The sequence below is a fragment of the Salvia splendens genome, chromosome 15 (assembly GCF_004379255.2).
Source record: "Salvia splendens isolate huo1 chromosome 15, SspV2, whole genome shotgun sequence".
Classification (NCBI taxonomy): Eukaryota; Viridiplantae; Streptophyta; class Magnoliopsida; order Lamiales; family Lamiaceae; genus Salvia; species Salvia splendens.
The window spans coordinates 5938551-5960073 of record NC_056046.1 but is presented as its reverse complement, the minus strand read 5'-3'; the positions used below and the strand labels follow the sequence as shown (position 1 = coordinate 5960073).

The 21523-nt window shown below is 34.1% G+C and overlaps 3 protein-coding genes and 1 non-coding gene across 6 annotated transcripts; 1 reads left to right on the top strand and 3 right to left on the bottom strand.

The window, feature by feature from the left end:
• Positions 1-501: 501 nt before the first annotated feature.
• Positions 502-1194, bottom strand: LOC121767761 (nuclear transcription factor Y subunit B-7-like). Its single transcript, XM_042164087.1, has one exon. It carries the CDS (start codon positions 1192-1194, stop codon positions 502-504), a length of 693 nt encoding a protein of 230 aa, XP_042020021.1.
• Positions 1195-3592: 2398 nt separating this feature from the next.
• LOC121768786 (probable methyltransferase PMT26) lies at positions 3593-8182 on the bottom strand. Its single transcript, XM_042165335.1, has 9 exons — positions 7977-8182; positions 6338-7375; positions 6106-6255; positions 5490-5760; positions 5296-5406; positions 5034-5208; positions 4613-4885; positions 4204-4398; positions 3593-4116 (listed from the first exon to the last, which is right to left on the bottom strand). The coding sequence occupies exons 2-9, from the start codon at positions 7319-7321 to the stop codon at positions 3888-3890; spliced, it is 2388 nt and encodes a 795-aa protein (XP_042021269.1). The 5' UTR covers positions 7322-7375; positions 7977-8182; the 3' UTR covers positions 3593-3887.
• An 8468-nt stretch (positions 8183-16650) lies between these two features.
• LOC121768092 (protein trichome birefringence-like 14) lies at positions 16651-21046 on the top strand. 3 transcript variants are annotated; one of them, XM_042164451.1, is made up of 5 exons: positions 16651-16716; positions 17525-17826; positions 18660-18854; positions 19247-19442; positions 19820-21046. In XM_042164451.1, exons 2-5 carry the CDS (start codon positions 17670-17672, stop codon positions 20646-20648), a joined length of 1377 nt encoding a protein of 458 aa, XP_042020385.1. In that variant the 5' UTR covers positions 16651-16716; positions 17525-17669; the 3' UTR covers positions 20649-21046. The 3 variants fall into 3 exon arrangements, with proteins under 3 accessions (XP_042020385.1, XP_042020386.1, XP_042020384.1); XM_042164452.1 differs by lacking the exon at positions 16651-16716 and adding an exon at positions 16724-16815; XM_042164450.1 differs by lacking the exon at positions 16651-16716 and having other exon boundaries at positions 17382-17826.
• A 90-nt stretch (positions 21047-21136) lies between these two features.
• Positions 21137-21210, bottom strand: TRNAT-AGU. Its single transcript has one exon. It is a non-coding gene; the product is annotated as a tRNA-Thr (tRNA).
• Between the last annotated feature and the right edge of the window lie 313 nt (positions 21211-21523).

The following is a 21523-nucleotide window of genomic DNA, read 5'->3' as shown; positions in this document are numbered from 1 at the left end:
AGCACTATAAAATGTGTGCATTTTTTTATTCTTTCTTAATTTTCGGAGATCTTAGCATATCAAATCTTAAAATATGAGAGAAATTGATGTTGATCATGAATAGTTTTCAAGAATTAAGACCAGGGTTTTACCTTTGTTCCCACCCATGAAATTAACCATAAAATCTTAAGAACATCTTTGCTTCTTTAATTAATTTATGTATTTCGTGTTTATCTTAATCATATAGAAGTTGGGAGATACTATATTTTTGGGCCAATGAGCCTAAATTCAACCAATATTTCTTCTTACTCACCTCTATCTTGCATTGGGCTTTCCTTAACAATCGAAATGATTAAAAAAATTCAGACGCTACTAAAAAGAGTTGGTAACTCCAAATAAATTGGTTTCTATATAATTTTCTAAATCAACTATGCACTCTATATACCATATACAATCAAAACTTTTCTCCTCACTCCAAATCAATGAGAGGAAAAAAATCAAACATTAAAAAAAAAATTCGATTTACCAATGATCGTCGACATGATCATGCTGAGGCAACGACCCTGTCTGAATAGAGCTCTGAGAGAAAGGCAAGGGAAAGGGCGGATCGCCCGAGACGAAGGGTGGCTGCGTGATGAGATTCGCAGTGGAATACACACTATTGTATGGAATATTCGGTGAGTTTTGGTCGTGATGCATGTGTTGTTGTTGCTGCTGCTGCTGTTGTTGTTGTTCAAGAGGCTGTTGCTTTGGTACGTTGAGTTTCTCCCCTTCAATATCTCTATACTTTGCCAAATATATCTTGAGTGGATTCACATAATCTTCGAAGCCTAGGGTTGTGATCGCCCAAAGGATGTCGTCCCCATTGATCGTCTTCCGCTTCTCTCGTTGGCATTTGTCGGAAGCCTCTCCCGTGACGAAGCTGATGAATTCCGACACACACTCTTGGACCGTCTCCTTGGCGTCCTTGGAGATCTTCCCGTTGCCCGGGATCACCTTCTTCATGATCCTCCCCACATTCGCTATGGGGAGGAAACGGTCCTGCTCTTTGTTATTGTTGTTGTTGTTGTTTTTTGAGGCGTAGGGATTTTGATTGGTGGTTGATTTAAGGTATGATGATGTGTTAGTGTCAGGGCTAATTGTATAGGGGGTTCTACTACTTGACCCAATTTGAGGATTCTCATCATCTTCAAAATCATCTCTATCTCTCTTCATGGTCTTTGACATAATGGTGATGAGATTTTCTCTCTTTTTTTAGAATTAATTGGAAATGGAAAAAAGGTTAGTTTGATTACATGGAATTTGTTAAGAGGGTAATGACTGCATGGGAATAGGCGTATGCATAGGAAAGGATGTTTTGTGATTTCTAATATTAGTTTGGTGGCTATAACTCTCTCCCATTCCTACACATGAGCCTTTTATTTTGATTATATTATAAATTTTTTATATATAATTTGTTCTTTTGGGGAGGACGATGGTTTTATGGATTTGTTGAAGTCTATGTTTATCACTCCAAAGCATCTCAAAGTTCACTTGACCATTATGTTGGATTTTTATACTTGATTAAACTAAAAAATAAACACTTTAAGAAAGAATAAAAATAAAAATAAAAATAAAAATAAAAATAAAAATAAAACTAGTGAGTATTATAAAATTATAAGAAATAGTTATTGAGAGAAAGGCTCCACCGACTTTGGAGAATAATCTAGAAAAGATGAGATCAAGTTAATTAGTTATTAAATATGACGAAAGGGATGGAGGTTCGAGAAGATTAAATGTTAGCCATGTAACTTAGATTATTAAATTAGTTTAGGAACCAACTAGAACAAACTAGGTAAACTATGTCGGCCAAGTAAACCGACTTTAGCATGTATAAGTAGGTACTAAACTCAGCATGTGTAATGTACAAGAGTTAAAGAGTGAAGAGAGCTAGAGTTTGAGAGGTGTGTCCCCTCGGGTATTTTGAGAGGTGTGTCCTCAAATATATTGCAATATTGTGCTAGTATTGTGTATATTATTGTGTTGAGTATTGGTGTTTCGTACACTTATCCTTGTTGTGTTTGATAAAGTTTTATTCATGTGTGTTTCTGTTATCGATATTAGAGTACCGCTGATACCCAACAATAATCATTCTAGTTCTTATGAACCGAGATCAAGTATGTAATTTCATACTACTAGTACAATGCTACTTTAATCTTTATAATCCCTATGCCTACTTCCATAAGAACTCCATATGTTTAAAATATGCAAATCATTTATAAAATCTTAGTACAAATCTATGTATGTGTGGTATGAACTTGCCTGCCGAGGCTGGCTCATCAGATTGATTGGCGTCATGCAAGTCTCTTCGGATTGATATGAATTTAACTAAATTCATATCACGTTTATTAAATTTGTGCGTGCAATGCCAACTCAGGCCGCACTTGATATGCGTGGTAATAGTCAATGTGTTTCTTGATATAATTATGTTTCTTGATATAATTAGATTGAGTGTTCTATGGAGCTTTTTTAACCTAGGAGTCTAGAACTCAATTAATTAACTTTTGTGTAATATGATTGATATTTAGTCTTTTTTCGGAAAATTTAAAAAAAAAAATTGGACATTTCAAAATATGGCAAATTGCCTATAAAGACATGAACTTTTAAAATAGTTTGGTTTTTTCCGTCAAATTTAAAAGTTGCATGAAAAGTCATGAACTTTACCCGACTGTGCTGACCCGATAGATTTCCGACACATACTTATCCTACGTTGCGCGCCGGAGGCGTGATTCGGCAAATGACAAATTTAGAGTTTAATTCGAATTGTGGAATTAATGTTATTTTTATGTTGAAATCCACTTGTGGAATTCGATTTGTATGTTTTCATTCGTGCTACTTGTATGTTTGTGATAAGTTCGGGGTCAGAAATTGCAAAGATAGAAGAGAAACAATCAAAATTAGTGTAGTTTTGCTAAGTCACGTCTCCGGCTCGCCACGTAGGATAAATTTGTGTTAGAAATCTATCGAATCGGGTTGGATGGAAAATTTACACAGTCCGATAAAATTCATAACTTTTCAGCAACATTTAAAATTCATGAAAAAAATCAAACTATTTTAAAGGTTCATGATTTCACAGGTAATTTGCCCAATCAAAATATGTTGCTAAACTAAAAAAAGAGACGTAGATATAAAAAAATATACTACTCCTACTTAAGTTGACTTTAATCACCATCATGTCAAATAACAGACGAATTAATATTATTTACCTCTATTCTTTTTTTTCAAATATATGTGTATATAACTGGAAAAATATTCTGAATCAAGCATTATCAATTTTCCTTGATAACATAATAATTGGAATTAAAAGAAAATTTTAAAGTATACATTGCAATTACCTCTTAAAGCATATTTTGGTGAATACATTGCAAATCTTCACTAAAAATAGTTTTGTAGGAGTATATCTTTCCACAAAGCCTTATGTCCAGTTTTATTCTTTTTGTTGAAGCATCAACATGCTCACGAAAGACAAGTAATCGTTACATTAATTTTTCAAATTAGTTGGACATGCTCGTGGAAAAACAAAATCAGAGGAACCTGAATCACCACACAATTACAAAATTCGAAAATCACAAGATGTAGAAGAATAATTGCATTAAATGATAAAAGTAGTATGATTTGCAGTCTAATGAAGCAATGGGCCTTACAAATAGGGGGGAGGGTGTGTGTGTGTGTGTGTGTTGATTGCCCTTCATGGCCACCAATAATACAATAGAACTTGGACAAAACTTCTAAAAATCACCCAACTAAACATCTAAAAATATGCTATTTAAGCCAAGGCAGAAAGATACACAAGTAGCAGTGCCGACGATAACGAAAAATACCTAACCTCTGTGGCACTGGCATCAAGACCAAGCACGGGCGTATGCCTTTCAAGCAAGGGCGTATGTTACCTTCTCTTCCTCAGTAGGTCGCCACATAGATTTCTTAGCGCAGAGCAATCCTTCCTTGTCCTTAGAATAGGTCATGCGAATATCCCACTGCATAGATTTGAATATGGCCTCAAGCTCATTGATGATATCCACACTGTCCCGGATGATGATCTTTCCTTCGGGTCTCAAAATCCGATCTACTTCCGCCACTAAGGCCATGAAATTACACCTGTTGAGACAACCATCCACAAGATTTAGAACATCAAGCATAAAGCAGTAGCTCACATGTCAAAGCAATGAGATACATCACACGCACTTCTTTTTAATCTTGGAGAAGAGGTGGTCAGCATGGAGAAGATCATAAGAGCGAGGGTAGGTACTGAACGATTCACACCAGTCATGATAAATTCCAAACAGGCCGCGTTCGTAAATGACAGGAAGTGTATCCGGAGCATCTATATTGACCACATTCATTACCCAAATATTCAACTCTCTCAAAGCAGCTGCCAATCTGCAAAGGGTATATGTTAAGAGTAGTTTTAGAAGAGTAGAGTGAGTAATAAAAACAAGATTTGTGTTCAGGCAATCAAGAAAACTGTTGATCCCTTTAAACTAAAAAAATTGGATTGAGGGATTTGTTTGCAGATTGAAAAGTAAATTAGAGAAGGAAGACTAAATTTCATAAACAAAATAATAATGGAGTCAATTCTTTTTCCCTTGCTTACCCTCCATAGACTGCTCGCATATCCATGACATTCCTCACATTTGACCAGTCTATTCCAAGTCCTTGGAGATACGAGTTCTTTACAACACGTTTCCAGTGTTCGTAATCGGACACAAAATCTTCTGGAGCTGGTTTACCATAAACTCCAACCTCCGAACTTGACAACCAGTAAGGCGCTTTCTGCACCCTCGCTGGCCATTCTTCTGGCCATTGAGAGCCACGTTCTGTAGAAGCAACAGGTATTTTGTGCATGCATGCTTGAAGAGGCACATTCCTGATTATATTATCAACATAAAAGATCAATATATAAACTGATATCTAGTTATGCTACTAGTACCTCTGAATTTCAACAAACAGTGTATAATCATGTTATCATAGTAAAAGGAGCAGGACTGCTTCTGTTCTGATAAACAAAATCATACCAGGCAGCATTGGGATCATCAGAGTCTTGACATAATGGAGGATCACTCTTTGACCTTTGTTCATAGCACTCATTTGTCATAGGTTTGTGATATACCGCAATTCCTACTCCATTTACTCTGTCCTTGGTTATTGAAACAACTTCCCAGCACATAGCTTTAGTTAGTTTCTTCATAGCTGTCAATGTTGCCAGGAATGTGCTAACTTGTTAATAATCAAAGACATGTTTTAGCATTATGTTGACGCAAAGAAAATAAAATGTACCTTCCCAAATCTCAACATCTTCATCCAATTTTTGGTAAATGGGTGTGGCAGACCAAATGAAGAAACCACCAGGTCGTAGTAATCGATTCAGTTCCAAGAGAAGTTTCCCACCTAAATTTTATAATGATCATAGTATGTCAGTAAATCTTGAAAGCCACCAAAAGGTATCTAAACAAATGTAGTAAATTAAGTACCTTCAATGTGCCAGGGCACCCGGCAACGTGCACAATGGACGATATCAAAAACTCTTCCAGGATATGGAAGCCTCGCGGTACCCATGACAGCAGATATTGCTGGAATTCCTCTTTCAAGTGCAAACTGAGTCTGAGCCTCATGCTCATCTTTTGGGGCCAATGACATGGTCAGGACATCCCTATCAAAGAGGAAACCCCCAAAGCTAGCAACTCCGCAGCCAACATCCAGAACTACTCGGGATCGCTTCCCCCAGGCAATGTCAGGCACAGACTACATAACATATGATATGGAGCAAGTTAATACTGAAAGTTAGCAACTATTATGCCATAGCAACTAATGTGTAAACAGATGGTCTAAAATATTAGCAACAAAGAAATTGGGCAAAGAATGACAAAGAAATTAGGCAAAGAATGACAAAGAAATTATAATATTACCAAAACCAAATCGAGCTTGAATATAATTTAATTTGACTTTTTAAGATCATTTATGTTGCCGTGGTAATATCAAAGTTGATTCACACATCCAAATGTACAAAGTATAAAACGACCTAAGTAGAAGGCAAAAAGGGGGATATGCACACCAGTCTGATATAATCAATCACATGCGACATATTACCTGTTGTATAAAGTCAATGTAGTGAAGAGCACCATGCTTAAACTGGGTACCGCCACCAGGGAAGGTTAGGTATTCACCACTAACTTTAACCCAATTTTGGTGTCCTTTAACTTCTGCAAGTTTGCTGTGGGGAACATTGTGGTACCAAATCTGTGAAAGGGGACATCAGCCAATTAGTATATATGAAAAGCAATAATTAAATGAAAAACACATTTTCAACAAAATGTAGTACCTTTTCCCGACTTGTAGGCCACTCTATTGAACGTTGATATCCTTCAGGAAGGGGAACAAGGCAGGTAGGCGGATTTTCAGGACAATGTCTCTCTCTGTGTTCATAGTGCTTAGTTGATGGAAGTTTCTTTATTGCCAGCAAGTTATCAAGGCACGGGATGTAATCTGGTCCAGCAGTTGTGCTACAAAGCTTCCAACTGTATTGACTTTGATTTTCAGAACCAGATGACTTTTGAGCCTCTTTCTCATTTTTCGACTCTGTGGCCTGAGTTGGAAATGATCCATTTTGAGTTGTTGATTCATCTGTCAGCTCTGACTGGGCCCCAGATGGAAACACTTCACTGGAATTGTCCTTTTTCTCAGTGGAGTTCTCTTTGTCCGCCTTCTCCTCTGTCTGGCCATCTTCTTTTTCTCCATCTGTTTTACCTGAGTCTCCTTCAGGCGTCTGCTCATTATCTAAATTAGTTTCTTTATTCTCTCCAGCTTCTGAATCTTGATTCACTTCAACTTTATTTTTCTCACCATCTTCCGAGTCATCTTTCGACCCATCTCTGTCATCTTTCTTTTCATCCCCTGACTTCTCTTCCGGCTTTTCCTCTTCAGTTTTTGCTGTCTCCTCAGGCACGTCATTTTTCTCCACCTGATTTGCATTTGCATCCCCTTTGGTTGCATCCTCCGGCAAATCCCCAGGGTTATCCTCAAACTGCTTTTGTTTTCCCTCATCAGTTGGAGTATTATCAGTGTTGGTCTCCTCATTGTTGGCCTCATCGTTTTTGTTCTCAGAACTGATCTCAGTTACAGGTGTTCTCTCCTCATTTTTGTTCTCCTGTGAAACATCAGTAGTCTGGCCAGGAACTACAGTGGTAGACGTCATCATCCATACCCCAACTAGACATAGGGCTACAAAAACCACAATCGTGACTGTCGAACAATAGCCCGATGATGATTTCCTAGCATCAACTCTAGAGTATTTCCCTAAAGCCATTGCTCCAACTTCTATCGAAGTAATCAATCCCGACACTTATTTGTTATAGCACACCTAAACACAAGCAAACAATGAGATCCGGCCTAAATAGCTCATTCAATCAAAATAACATCGAACTTCAACAAGATAGAGCAAGGTACAAGCAAGGAAGCACACGTTAACGCACAAAATAGTGGTCATACAGAACTAATTCATCTTTAGCATAAACAATCATATATGACTCAGTAAAACACAACCGCTCAACAGCTGAATATGATTTCAAAAAGAGTAACACACAACAGCCATTAATAGCAACAAATCTATACATAGGAATTCAATACGCAATCAAATCCAGAAATCCACCGGATCAGAACAAATAACGAATCAAAAAAACGAACTCATTTCAAATCAGGTCGCATTTCCGCCCAACTCGATACACATCTAAAAGATCTCGCAACAAAATTCTCCACATTCCTTAATCCCACGAAATCACAAAAAATCATAACTAAAATTAAAAAAACGAAATTCAACAGCCTAGATCTACGACGTACATCAAGATGTAACACCGCAACAATGAGGAAAGAATAGAGATCTGATCCAAAAACACAACTCAAACAACAATTCCATCTCAAAACTAAACGAACAGTAGAAAAATCAGCTGGATGCATTCACGTACCTCTATCTCAAAATCCTCAACACAGATCTGCAAGAAAGACAGCATCAAGTGTGGTCATTGGCCCATACACGAAGTGTCGGTGAGTAGGACTAAATGCTGCTCTCGAGAATGAGGTCTGCAGTGTGAGAATGAAGCGCGTATGACTGTGTGTATATATAATATTCACGCTGAAAGAAAAGGCTTCGACTTTTTCTTTTTTTAATAGAGATGTATTGTATTGCCGGTGCAGTATTTTTTAACGATTGATGTCTGCAGATAGGATCGGATTTGCAGCAGCGCAGTACATTTTTGCGACTTGATTTTTACCTTTTGTGAAATGGGGATTTACAGCGGATGAATTTGGGATAGAGAGAGATAAGGAGCCGTGATAATCTGTCATACAGTTGGTGTGGGGATTTCTCACCGACGACGGTTTTACCATTTTTACCAAAATGAATGGAGTAAAACTCTTGTCAACCTAAGGTCAATTTTTTTATTGCATATTATAATAATAATAATAATAATAATATCAAAATATGGTAATTTAATTTTATGCAATATAATTAGACATTATAATGGAATTTATGGTAGTAATGGTCAATATAATGTAATTAGCAACTGAAAATAAATAAAAGTCTGGATCTTCGTTTCAATATTTTCTCAAATTGTTGAATTATTCTATATAATGACAGTCAGAGACTCAGAACTGACATCAGAAATATAAGTGAATAAATACTATACTAAATAGGTCATGTTGTTTGTTGATAGTCCACTAACTAGTGTTTAATTCGTAAGGCTGGAGAACGTGGTCTTGAAGATATCTAGATATGGGAAATGTTTTATTAATTTATCTTTTTTGAAATAAATCTTTCATATTTTTTCATTCTATATTTTAGCCATGCATACTAAATTGAAGGGATATATGGTTTAAAATCCGAAAATTCAATCCGAACCAAACTACAATTCGAAATTTGGTTTGGATTTGGATTTTCGATTCGGATCTTTTAAATATTAAATGTTCGAATCAAATCGGATGTATTAAAAATCAAAGTAATCCAAAATATATTTATATATATAAATAAAATTAATTATAAACGTAACAAATACTGTATAAAAGTTTTCTGTTGAACAATTCTAATGATGTTTGGTAGTTTTTAGGATTTTGGTATTGGACTTTCAACTTTTTGGCTTTTTGGTATTGAATTTTTTAATTTTATGTAATTTTGAATTTTTTGGATTGAATCGGATTCCATGGTTCGAATTTGTGAAGGCTCACCCCTAATTCTCAGCATGTGTCATTTGCTAGCAAAACTCGGAATATTGACAATTTGGATGGAGTAATAATATTGACTTAATTGAGATTTTGTGGATTGAATGTTATACCTAAACAATAAGTAACTCATAAGAGCATCTTCAAGGGGAGAGTTAAATAGAGAGGTAAAGTTAGATAATTACCTTATTTACCTTTTTTGCATGAAAATCATTCTCTAAGAGTATCAGTAATGGCGCCCGTCCCGGTGGAATTTCGACTGGCGTGCCAGAATTCCGCGGCGGACATCCGCCATTGTGCATGGTATGCACGGATACGGAATTCCGCCGAGGACACCGCAGTTCCGCGGTGTTACGTGGAATTCCGTCGCGACGGGCGTGCAGACGTCCGCCATTGTGTTGAGCGGACGTCAACTCAGAATTCCCGTTTATTGCATTTAATTGTGAGAAGTCCTTGGGGATGTCTGTCACTGTGCAGTGGGAAGTCTTTATGACGTGGCAGTGCAGTGGGAAGTTCGTATGACGTGGCATGATGTGTTTTTGGGAATTCCGCGGGGAATTTCGCGCCACTGCTGATGCTCTAAGGGGAGAGGTATTTAAGAATGTATTATACAATTTTCTCATATATTTCACTTTTTGATAAGGTAATAGATGATATACCTCTTCCATAGTTCCATTTACCTTTTTCTTGCTGGGATGCTCTTAGAGCATCTCCAATGAAAATGGTAAATATGGAGGTATACCATATTTACCTCTTCATGATAAAATTTCATGCTCCAATGAAAAGATTTTTGGAGATGTATTATACATTCTTTCATTTTAAGAAGATATCTTTACCTCTTATTGGAAGAAAAGGTAAAAAGTTAGTTTTTTTTATCTTTTTAATTTACCTTCTTCCATTGGAGACCATTATTTTTTAAGAAGGTATAATTACCTTTTTGAGAAAGTAAATGAGAAATATACTTCTCAACTTACCTTTCCCCCTTGGAGATGCTCTAAGGGGGTAAGGAATATAGAAAATATATAGTAATATCATTTATTTATCTTCTTAAAAAGGGAAATATACCCTTCCAAGAAAATAAATTTGAAAGGAAAAATATACTATATAGAAGGATAAATTCATTTTTTAAATAAAAAAAATAGTACAAATGTTTAATATATTCTCAAATATTTTTCCAATGATTTTTCATTATTAAAAGAATACAAATATGGTAGTTATAAGATTTTAACTTTCCATTATGGAGAGGTAAAGATACCTCTTTAAAATGAGAATAGCTCAGTGCTTTATCAAATAACTTTTCACTTAAAGAATGATTTTTCATAAAAAAATAGATAAATATGTTAATTATAAGACTTACCTCTATTTACTTCTCCCCTCAGTGATGCTCTAAGCAGACATATATTCGAAGTACATTGAAGCCTTACAATAAATATAGAAAACATACTAGTATGGATTTATTTAAAGTGTAGGACAATAATTCAGTAAATCAACAAAAGCAAAATGTGGAACGGAAAAATACCATGCTATAAGAAAATTGTTATGAAACAAAAGTTTTCATTTGCAGATTGTGTCGAACTGATATTTTTTTATGGCTGCGCACGAAATGTTCATTCTCTTTATTTAAGTGGTGGAGGGGTAGTTTTTTTAACTAAAATAGTACAGACAAACTTTTACTACTCCTACTTCATAAGAATTTATGAAAAATGCAGTACTAGTGTGCTTGTTGAATATAAAAGATTTATTAAAAATTTATAAATTAACCATATACGACTCCTAATATTATACTGATACAGTAAAAAATTTAAACGTTTATATGGAGGTATACTTTTTATTGCGATAGCTAAAAATGATGCACTAATAAATGCATTCATAATTAAATTAATTTTAAATGAAATGGAATTTCCTGTCCCTCGTGATAGTTAAATGCATGGAATCAGAATCATACATACTAAAATGTAAGGACTACTATTTTTTTACTTCCGCTTATAATTATGATTAATAATGATTTGTACAAATATAATGACATCAATTATGAAATGACATTCATTCTAATCCACTATTCCCTCGAATCTCTTTTTCGTATATCTACCTATTAATTATGCTCCATCCATCTCGAAATCAAGATTAACTCTGCATTAATACACCATTGGATTGTGGTCCAATAAAATGATAGTAAAATGGAAAGCAATTAAATCGGAAAACAAAAATAGAAAAACAAGTAATACGGCACATGAGAAAATGGGGCCATAAGGTTTGAAGCATGTGCCATGCAACGAGATAACTTCACTCCCACCTTAAAGTCCTCCACCAAATTCCATTAATTTAATTACTGCAATTAACGAGGTGGGTCAACTCGATAAAAATATTCTGTAAATTTTTTACGAGGATTAATTACCATTAATTTATTTACTGCAATTAACGAAGTAGTCAACTCAACCCAAAAAAAATTAGAGGGAAATATATGTAGAGCTCGATTATTACGCGTCAAATTCAATTCGATTATAAGATTTTTCGGGATATGGAACCCGAAAATTGTGCAATAAATTAAGTATGTGTTTATAAATTATTTTTCATGCTTATCTTTTATAAATGTTGAGGTAAAAAGTGGTAGAAGAAGACCCATGAATATGCACAAATACATTTCTATCAAACAATATCAAGATAGATCATAACTTCATAAATGGGAATCAAAGTTTTAATTCGTGAATAAAATTATAAAAGGAGAAACTGCTCGTCAAGTAACCACTGATCAATTGCAGCCGAATAGATGATTATAGTACTCCTCCGTCCCATAATAATTTTCACTCGTTTCTATTTAGATCCGTCTCATAATAATTATCACACTTCATTTTTATCATAAATGATAAGTAGCTCCCACATTCCACTAACTACATAAATGATACCTGATCTTTCACTTTTGCACATAAATGGTACATCACATAAATGGTACCTGATCTTTATTTTATATCGTTTTTTTACCTATAAATCACATTTTGGTACCTGATGCAATTTTTACCCCAAATACCCTCTAAACAAATTCATTTTTCCATCTATGTCATAAAAGATATTTTGGACATTGACAAAACTTGTACCAAAAGTGATATTATAATATCTTTCCTCATTCTCCTCACCCTTTATACTATTATTATTAATCAATATTAATATTATTATTTTGATGTTATAGATTAATAATTAATTTATTTTTTAATATCATTTAAATATACTTAATCATAATTATATTTAATTATTATAATAATATTATTGTTAGAATAGTAAAAACTAGTAGTCATTAATAAATCATAATTATTATTTTATAGTATTAAATTAATAACTGATCAATATAGTCTTAATCAAAATTTAAAATTGTGAATTGTATTCATAAGAGCATCCCCATCCATGCTCTTGCCAAAGAACATGGATGTGGGCTCGGACCCACTTTAATTAATTTTTTACTCCGTGCTCTTTGGCAAGAGCACAACAACCACATCCATGCTCTTTCGCAAGAGCATGCTCAAGGGTCCCACCATTCTATTATTTAATTTAAATACTTCAATTACTAAAAATATTTTCACAATATTAAATGCATTAATAATACGCGAAATACTATTACAAATTACTTAAAAATTAAAAGTTACATAATTAAAATCCTAAAAATTAAAAAAAATCCTAAAAATTGAGATTGAGAGAGTTGTTTGGTAAAATGTCATTTTTTTTGTTTGAAATGAGAGTATTTATAGATGAAAGTATGAATTTTGGGGTAAAAATAATGAAAAAATAAATCAAAAGTGTGGAAAAAATGGATATATTTTATCAGGAAGTGGGAATTTTTTTTTATTAAATCTGATTTTTTTCAGATTTTTTCAAAATTTTTTAAAAAATAATAATAAAAAATGATAAATCAACGGCCAACCAGAGCATGCCACGTCGGTTGCTCGTGCTCTTGCCGTTGGCACGAACGTGCTCTATGCATCGAACAGGACCGTGCCGTTGGCAAGAGCACAACGGCGAGCAGGGGTCTGCTCTTGCCGACGGCACGGACGTCGTCCTTGCGCAAGAGCACCGATGGACATGCTCTAATGATAAAGAGTTGAATATTTTTAGTTAGGTGTTTCAATCCTAAAATGATTATAAATAATTTAATTAAAATTATTAAATTGATTTAATTAGGTGTTTTGTTATTGATTTATATTATGAACGCAATTAGATGTATGTATAAAACATTAAAAAGAAAGAAGAAAAGGAAGAGAAAAGAAAAAAGAGGAAACATAAACTAAAGAGAAAAAAGAAAGAAGAAAGTGGGATAAAATACTAAAAAGAAAGAAGAAAATGAAGAAAAAAGAAGGAAGAATAAACTAAAGAAGAAACAAAAAGAAATAAGAAAGGAAGCAAAAAAAATCACATATTTGGTTCTATTTAATTGAAATTTCCAAAAATATCCTCTATAATAAAAAAATCACATGTTTGGTACCTAGGGTTATTTTTGTCATGGGGTACCAAAAATGATATAAAATAAATATCATGTACCATTTATGTGCGAAAGTGAAAGATTAGGTATCATTTATGTAGTTCACTCTTATTATAAAACCAATATAAAAAAGTGGATCTCGTATTTCACAAACTTTTTTCAACCAACTTTTCTGTATATTTTTTAAAATCCGTGCCCACAATAAGAGTGACAATTATTATGGGGCGGATGAAGTATATCTCTTTATTTGATAAAGGATTAAAGCTCACTTACCAAATTGACTTAGCAACTACCATGTCTTACTGAATATTCAGCTATTGCTAGTCAAAATACTAGTAAATATATAGAACATAAAATTAATTTGATGCCAATTGTAATGTAGCGATGCCGGCTCGTAATATTTAGTTGGTATAACTAGTACGGAGTATAATTTTTTTAATAAATAAAAAAAAGATGCCGAATTCATCAATTATATGCGGAATATAAGTGATGTGACTTTATTAGACTACTTATAATACAAGGCTTCATAACTAACAATAAAAAAATATTTACTATGATATAAATATTCACAAAAATTAACTATTAAGGTGGTGGAGGTGATGATTCAATTAATTGGTAAGAAAGCGACGACCAAGCTATTTATGTAAAGTGTGTCACACGATTAGCAAAATATTCTTATTAATTAAATTCATGATTTAATTAAAAAATGAAATTCATTAAAAATAGAAAATTACATAGTTAAAATCCTAGAATGACACACTGCAAAAAAAAATTAACTCATATTTTTCAGTTGCCATGTGGGCTAAGATCTTTCCTACGTGGGTGTTTTATTAAGAATTGAGAATGTAGACTTTTTGATATGGTATGTAGCGCCTTAAGTTAGAATGTGTTGCATAATTCAGAATTTGATAATCGACAAAAATCAAATGAGTCTTGTTATTGTAATCGCTCCAACAAAACTTATCACAGTATATATTAATTCGATTCATGTGCAAAATGTGTTCTTATTGATAATATCAAAGTTAATCTTTAAATTCTCAATCAAGAACTATAACAACCGTAATATATACTCCTATGAATTAAAATTTGGTATGAAATGGAAACAAAAAATTAGTACAACACTTATTGTACTATAATTACACGTTAGGTCTAAAAAGAGTGTTCATAACAAATTAACAATATGTGAATGTGAAAGGACTGTTTGTCAAATTTAAAAGATGAAGCCAAAAATAAGTTGAGCATAATAATTGGAAGATTAATGTAAATGAATTTAAAAGCATTAGCTGGCCTGATACCGAAACGCGTGTCGGTAATACTAGATCCATTTTGTCGCCACGGCCTAATTATAGATAGGAGTTGCACCGACTTTACAAAATCTAGCAATACTGCGGGCCCAAGTCCAACAATATATTTTTCAATTTTCTCATCACCTTTTTAATTAAAATAAAAATATGATTAATTTACTGAACTTTAATTTAAGATAAAAAAAACAGATCAAATTCATAATACTCAATTTGACTGATTAAATAAAAGAATGAATTTAAGAAAATCACAATTTTCAGTTAATTTTTTTGATCACATCACAGTAATCAAGATAATGATAATTAAGAATAAGTGTCATCTAAAAAAGGTTGTGTTAAGTGTTGTCCTTTAAAATTTTTGCTATTCTTTTAGTACTTTTGACCTTCAAAATTGAAAAAATTAATGTCCTCGAGCATGGGGCAGAAGTGCACGAAGCACATCGTAACGAGTCATACGCTCATCCATATTTGCGGGTGCGAGTGAGGGGTGAATCAAAAGCCAAGACATTATTTGTTTGGAACAAAAGTGTCGAAGAGCATAGGCAAGGGAAGAATCAGCGGCTCAAGTAGAGGCGCGTCCCCAAATCGAACAAAGACGTGTGACGCAAGTATAAGCGTTAATGTATATATAAAGTGTTGCAAATCAACAAACTTGTTACACCAACAACATGAGTAACTTGTTTGAGATCTAAATTCATGAGATAATTTAAAAATTCTTGATGACGTGGGAAATGAAGATATATTTTTGAAAAAATTAGAAATATTTTTTGTTATGTTACTCCGTATAATTGTTGATCTGTGTGGTTGACTACGTGGATTATTTATTGTTTTATTTATATATTTATCAAATTTTAATTTAATGGCAATAATAATTTTATTTAATAATATTAGTATTATGTGGGAGTACTATATTTTTCCAAATCATTAGAATATGTTAACTAAATAACAAATGTAATTTAAAAATAACACATTTTGAATCAGATGAATCATATTCATTAGGAATAATAAATATTAAGAATCGAGAATCACGATCCCATTATTTCAAATAACATTACAATATAATTTATTGATAAGAAATTCGAATCTCATTATATAATATTCATTTTGGTTTAATTATATTATACTCCATTTGGTATTCAAATTACTCTAGTTTATTAGTTTTATAAAATTTGCAGGCTATTGGATCAATCTGCATTTAGGATTTACCCAATACACCTATGATGATAGCGATGGAAAGTTTTCATGAAAGAACCATATTATCAAAATTCTTTAACAATTAAACAAATTCCTATAAACTAATAGTAAAATATTAGGATAATTCTATACGTCGCCGCCAACAAGCTTTTGTATCATAAAAAAATTGAAAATGGTGTAATTTCAAAAATACAAATAAAATTATATTTCCCATCAATTAATGTATTTTACTTAAATATCCGTATTTTTTATTTTATAAAATAATACTAGTAATTTAATCATTACTATATGCCCGAATGGCCGAACATGTCACCACGACGTCGAATTGAATAAAATACTATAGCGTAAAATATTAATATCTTTACCCGACCCGCCAAAATACCCACCCAGATTCTCACACCGACCCATGTGGGTTTGCATATGCAACATATAAATCTGAGAGGATCTACAATTTTTTCGGGGACCCAATTATTTAAAATAAATTATTAAATCGGGAGGATTTGGACGGATCTTCAGCAATCAGCAAAGCAGGTGAATATATTTGTACTAGTGTTTTTCTAACTACAACGATCAAATGCTGCTGTTGTTTTCGAGATTTATGAATGATTTTATTCCTCTCCATGTTTGAAGGTTGCAGATTTTAATGTTCGTTTCTTTATTTATATTTCTGTTCTTTCTTTTTCCCGTGGGGTGATTTCTGCATCTTCATAATTGCTCGGAATGTGGATTTTAAATTCTAGCTGTGATAGTGGCGATAGCTGTTCGTGATCGTGGTACCATTTCTGGAGTAATTTTCACCTTAAATTCCCGTAATTGCTTGACACATTTCAAGCTACGAGATTTATTTGTTTCCTAGTTTGCTCTAAGATGCGGAATTTTCTGGATTATAATGCGAGATCGGTCCGGTTTGATAGGAGCTTCATTGATAGAATTGACATTGCAGATATGGCTTACATGTATTAATACTTCATACTTTTGTTTTAGAATTGACATTTTAAAGTTTTTGGCTTTATGATTGATTCGAGTAAGTCAATGTTTGTTATCTATACGTTTGGTGAAAATGCAATATCACAGTCCACTCTCATTTGAAAATGGCTAAACGTGCTTTGATTTGTGACTATTTCAAACTTCTAAGCTGCTTTCTTAGATAACAATGTATATCTAAAACTGTCTCATGTTTATACCACTATCTTGTTTTTTTTGGATGTTTTTGGGTTCTACTGGTCCAACGTGTATAACTATGACACTCTAGATCTACTTTCAAGACTCATCTTAATGCATTTTACTTGTGATGTTTGTACAATAACTTAACTCGTTTAATCTTTTTTTCCATGTCTAGGTTGCGCACATAGAGGAGATACCAAGAGTCTTTGCATGAAAAGTGTATGTGTTATCGTGATTCACATCCTCAAGCTCCCCACAGCTAGACAGCTCCCTGTGAGGCTTGGCAAATAGTATCTGGTCCTGAGAAGTGTACATAGAAAATGAAGGGTGGACAATCTAGTAGATTTTGGGGACGGCACTCTTCTCTTACTCTGGCTGCTCTTTTTTTGACGACTATATTTTTCTGGTCTTGGGAGAATAATCCACTTCTTACCAGTCTCTTATCAGCACAAGAGCAATTCTTGATGCATACCTCAGGTAATTACATATGTGCTGGTCTTTGGTTTCTGCTGTTTTATACCCTGAAAGCTAAAAAAGACTAATCCATGTCACCATGAGCTTGAGAATAAACACTAGAGTCTAGAGGTGATCCTTAATAGGATTGTCAGAGAAGAAGGGAAAATTAAGTGTTTGTAAACGATAGGAAATAATTACTTATTGCGTTAGTCTTTCAATTTTGGAAGGAAAACTTGTTTAGCTGGGCAAGGAATGTAACGGTTTGACTTATTTCTGACTCTAGGGAAACATTAGCCTGCAAACTTTTGAGTAATTAGTGGAATTTACATTTGCTTTTGCTATCAAATTATATTCTTATGTTTTGATTTTTGAATCATAATAACTGAATAATGTTATGCTACTGAGTATTGACATATAGTGGGCTCTCTTTTTTTCGGTGGGAACAAATTTTAATAGAGGAAAGGAAATAAGTGTTCTTGCTGGGGCTAAGTATCCTTTTTTTTTCACTGACAAATAACTAATGGTACTTCTTACCAATAATATTTTTTCTGGATGTTACTGTGTCCGAAAGCCATTTCATTGAAAATATATGTACTGAGTGTTCTGGGTGTGATCTAATATTCTTGGCATTCTTCAATTACAATTGATCTACTAGTAATTTCATGATCTCAGTCCTATATTCAAAGTAAGAAGTATTGTCATCTACTTTACACTATTAAGTTCCATAATTTAGCAATCTTTCTCCTCTTCTTTTAATTAAAACACGCATATCGTATATTCTTATTTCAAAGGATTATTGATTATAATAGTATAGGTGCACTCTTGAAATCTGTTCTCTACTGCACATTTTACAGTGGATCATTTTCATGATACATCACTATTATCAAATCCCTTGGAGCTAGAGGAAGATTCAGTCTCTCAACTTCCCGAATATACAGAAGATGGCATTACAATAAAACCTTCTGAAAGTGATATGGACGAGATGACAACACCAGTCTATGAGAGGAAAGATCAGAACAGGGTTTCAGATTCTCATATAAAGAAGCGAGGTATTCTACTGTACTATTAATCTCATTAGCATTCTAAATGTATATCTCCTCAATCTTAAGTAATCAAGTAAAAGACTATAGTTGCATGTGGCTGTGCATACTTTTCTGATTATCTGTATCATCAAGCGTTACCATACCTATTCCAAGCTTTGATCATATAGAAAATATCAATGGCTGATCAATGGAGAATGCCAACATATATCCTTTAGTAACAGGCATAGAACTATGAGAAAATTGAATAGCATTAGCGACAAGTTTCCTGCGTGCTATATAGTTATCTATGTTTAGGAGATAACAATGCCTGAACCCAGTCTTTGTGATATGCATCAATTAAATTCAAATAAAAACTATCCCAAGTATACTGTCTTAATATGTTTCTATATATATTACAGCTTGTGATTATGGCAAAGGAAGATGGGTTGCAGACAACCGGAGACCCTTATATTCAGGGTTAGGGTGCAAGCAATGGCTATCTGATATGTGGGCTTGTAGACTGACCCAGCGCACAGATTTTTCTTATGAAGGTTATCGTTGGCAGCCAAATGATTGTGAGATGCCTGAGTTTCAGGGTAGTGAATTTTTAAGGAGGTCTGTATGTTGCCAAGCCATCTGACCCTTTTACTTTTTGCTAAACTTATTTGCTTCATTACCAGCAATTAGTGACCTCAACCTTTTGAGTACCTTGTCCATATTTTTCATTACCTTAATCTAAGTTGTGAACTATAATAACTATGTGCCTGACGCAGATTACCTAACTTGGGCAAGCTTCCTTGGTTTTCATCCGCCCGTTCTATGATTGTGAATAAATTTGTATCAGTCCATAGTATACACATGTAAAAGGGGTGACATTTTTCTGGGTTCCCCTTCCGAAGTAGAACTGTAGATGCAAAATTGCCACATAATGTTTTTCTTTTCTTTTCCTTTTGTTTTTTAGATTTTTCTGTGCTTAACTTTTGATACTACAGAATGCAGGACAAGACTATTGCATTTATAGGAGATTCACTGGGCAGACAACAATTCCAGTCTCTTATGTGCATGGCCTCTGGTGGCGAGGAGAAGCCAGAAGTTGAGAGCGTTGAATGGAAATTTGGCCTTACCAAATCGAAAGGAGCCATCCGACCCGATGGATGGGCATATCGGTTTCCCGCTACCAATTCCACTATACTGTATTACTGGTCAGCAAGTCTTTGCGGCATAGAACCAATAAACATCACTGACCCAGCCACTGAATATGCCATGCATTTGGACCGTCCCCCAGCTTTTTTGGAACGCTATCTCCCCCAGCTTGATGTAGTGATTCTCAACACAGGTCATCACTGGAACAGAGGGAAGCTTAGGGCAAACAAATGGCTTATGTATGCCGAAGGAAAGCAGGTCATCAACAGAAAACTAGCTGAGATGGGAAATGCAAAAAATTACACACTATACAGCATTGCCAGATGGTTCGACTCACAAATTCCTCTATATCCACACCTCAAGGTTTTCCTTCGAACAATATCACCAAGACATTTTGCCAATGGTGAGTGGAACACGGGGGGTAGCTGCAACAATCTCTCCCCCTTATCGAAGGGGAGTGAAGTTTTTCAAAATCAATCAAGTGACCCGGTTGTGGAAGATGCTGTCAGTGGCACTATGGTTAAGATTTTGGATATAACTGCTCTTTCTGAACTTCGGGATGAGGCTCATATATCGCACTACAGCAGGAAAGCATCGGAAGGTGTAAATGATTGCTTACACTGGTGCCTTCCAGGCATTCCCGACACATGGAATGAACTGCTCTACGCCCAACTGTAATATATACGGTCTTGTGAGACAAAAGGTGTCCAGCTGAGAACAAAAATGCTACCGCAGCTACTGGTGTCGCGCTGTCTGAGAAAGTAACTTATGAATTCTGTTGTACTAATATTTTGTCAAAGAAAACGGGAAAGCTGCCCGAGTTACTTAACACCATCAGCAAAGGGATAGAGGTGCTGACTTGCATAAGAGTAGCCACATGGTTTTTTTAGCTGTAGTAGACTATTTGTCATTTTTTCTTCATCTTTTTGGTGAAAATTCATTTATTATTATAGGTAAATAGTATAGTTCCTAGAGTAGGTAATATACCTCAATATTTTTAACCCATTGTATTGCTATTTATCTGGATCGTGTTCAATAACTTATTTGAGCAAAGAAATGGACTAGTTGATGTGAAATGATTTCTATCAATATCGTTATTTTTGTATATGCGAAGTAAAAACCAAAATTTTATACTAATGTAAAAAGAAGAGGAACGACACACAATATGCTCTCGTTGAGAGTCGAACTCAAGACCTCCCGCTTACTAAACGGGTGCTCTAACCAACTGAGCTACGAGAGCATTTGTTACCTGTTTGGTTATAGTCTTTCTATATTTGGTTTTGTTTTTAATATGGATATCTTGTTAAAGTTGTCTAAATTATTAGTACTATAAGCTTGCCAATTTGAATTAATGCTGCGCAAGGTGCTGCTAATTTTTTTATTAATCGATGCTCAAATGTTGTTATTAATATATCTATTATTAATGCCAATAATACTCAAGATATTTCAATGGATATTTCGTGATTCTATGGAGTTTGCAGTTGCCCAAACAAGTTATTAATAGTACTATAATTTTCCGCATATCTTTTCACCACAACTCCATAGGTAGTCTT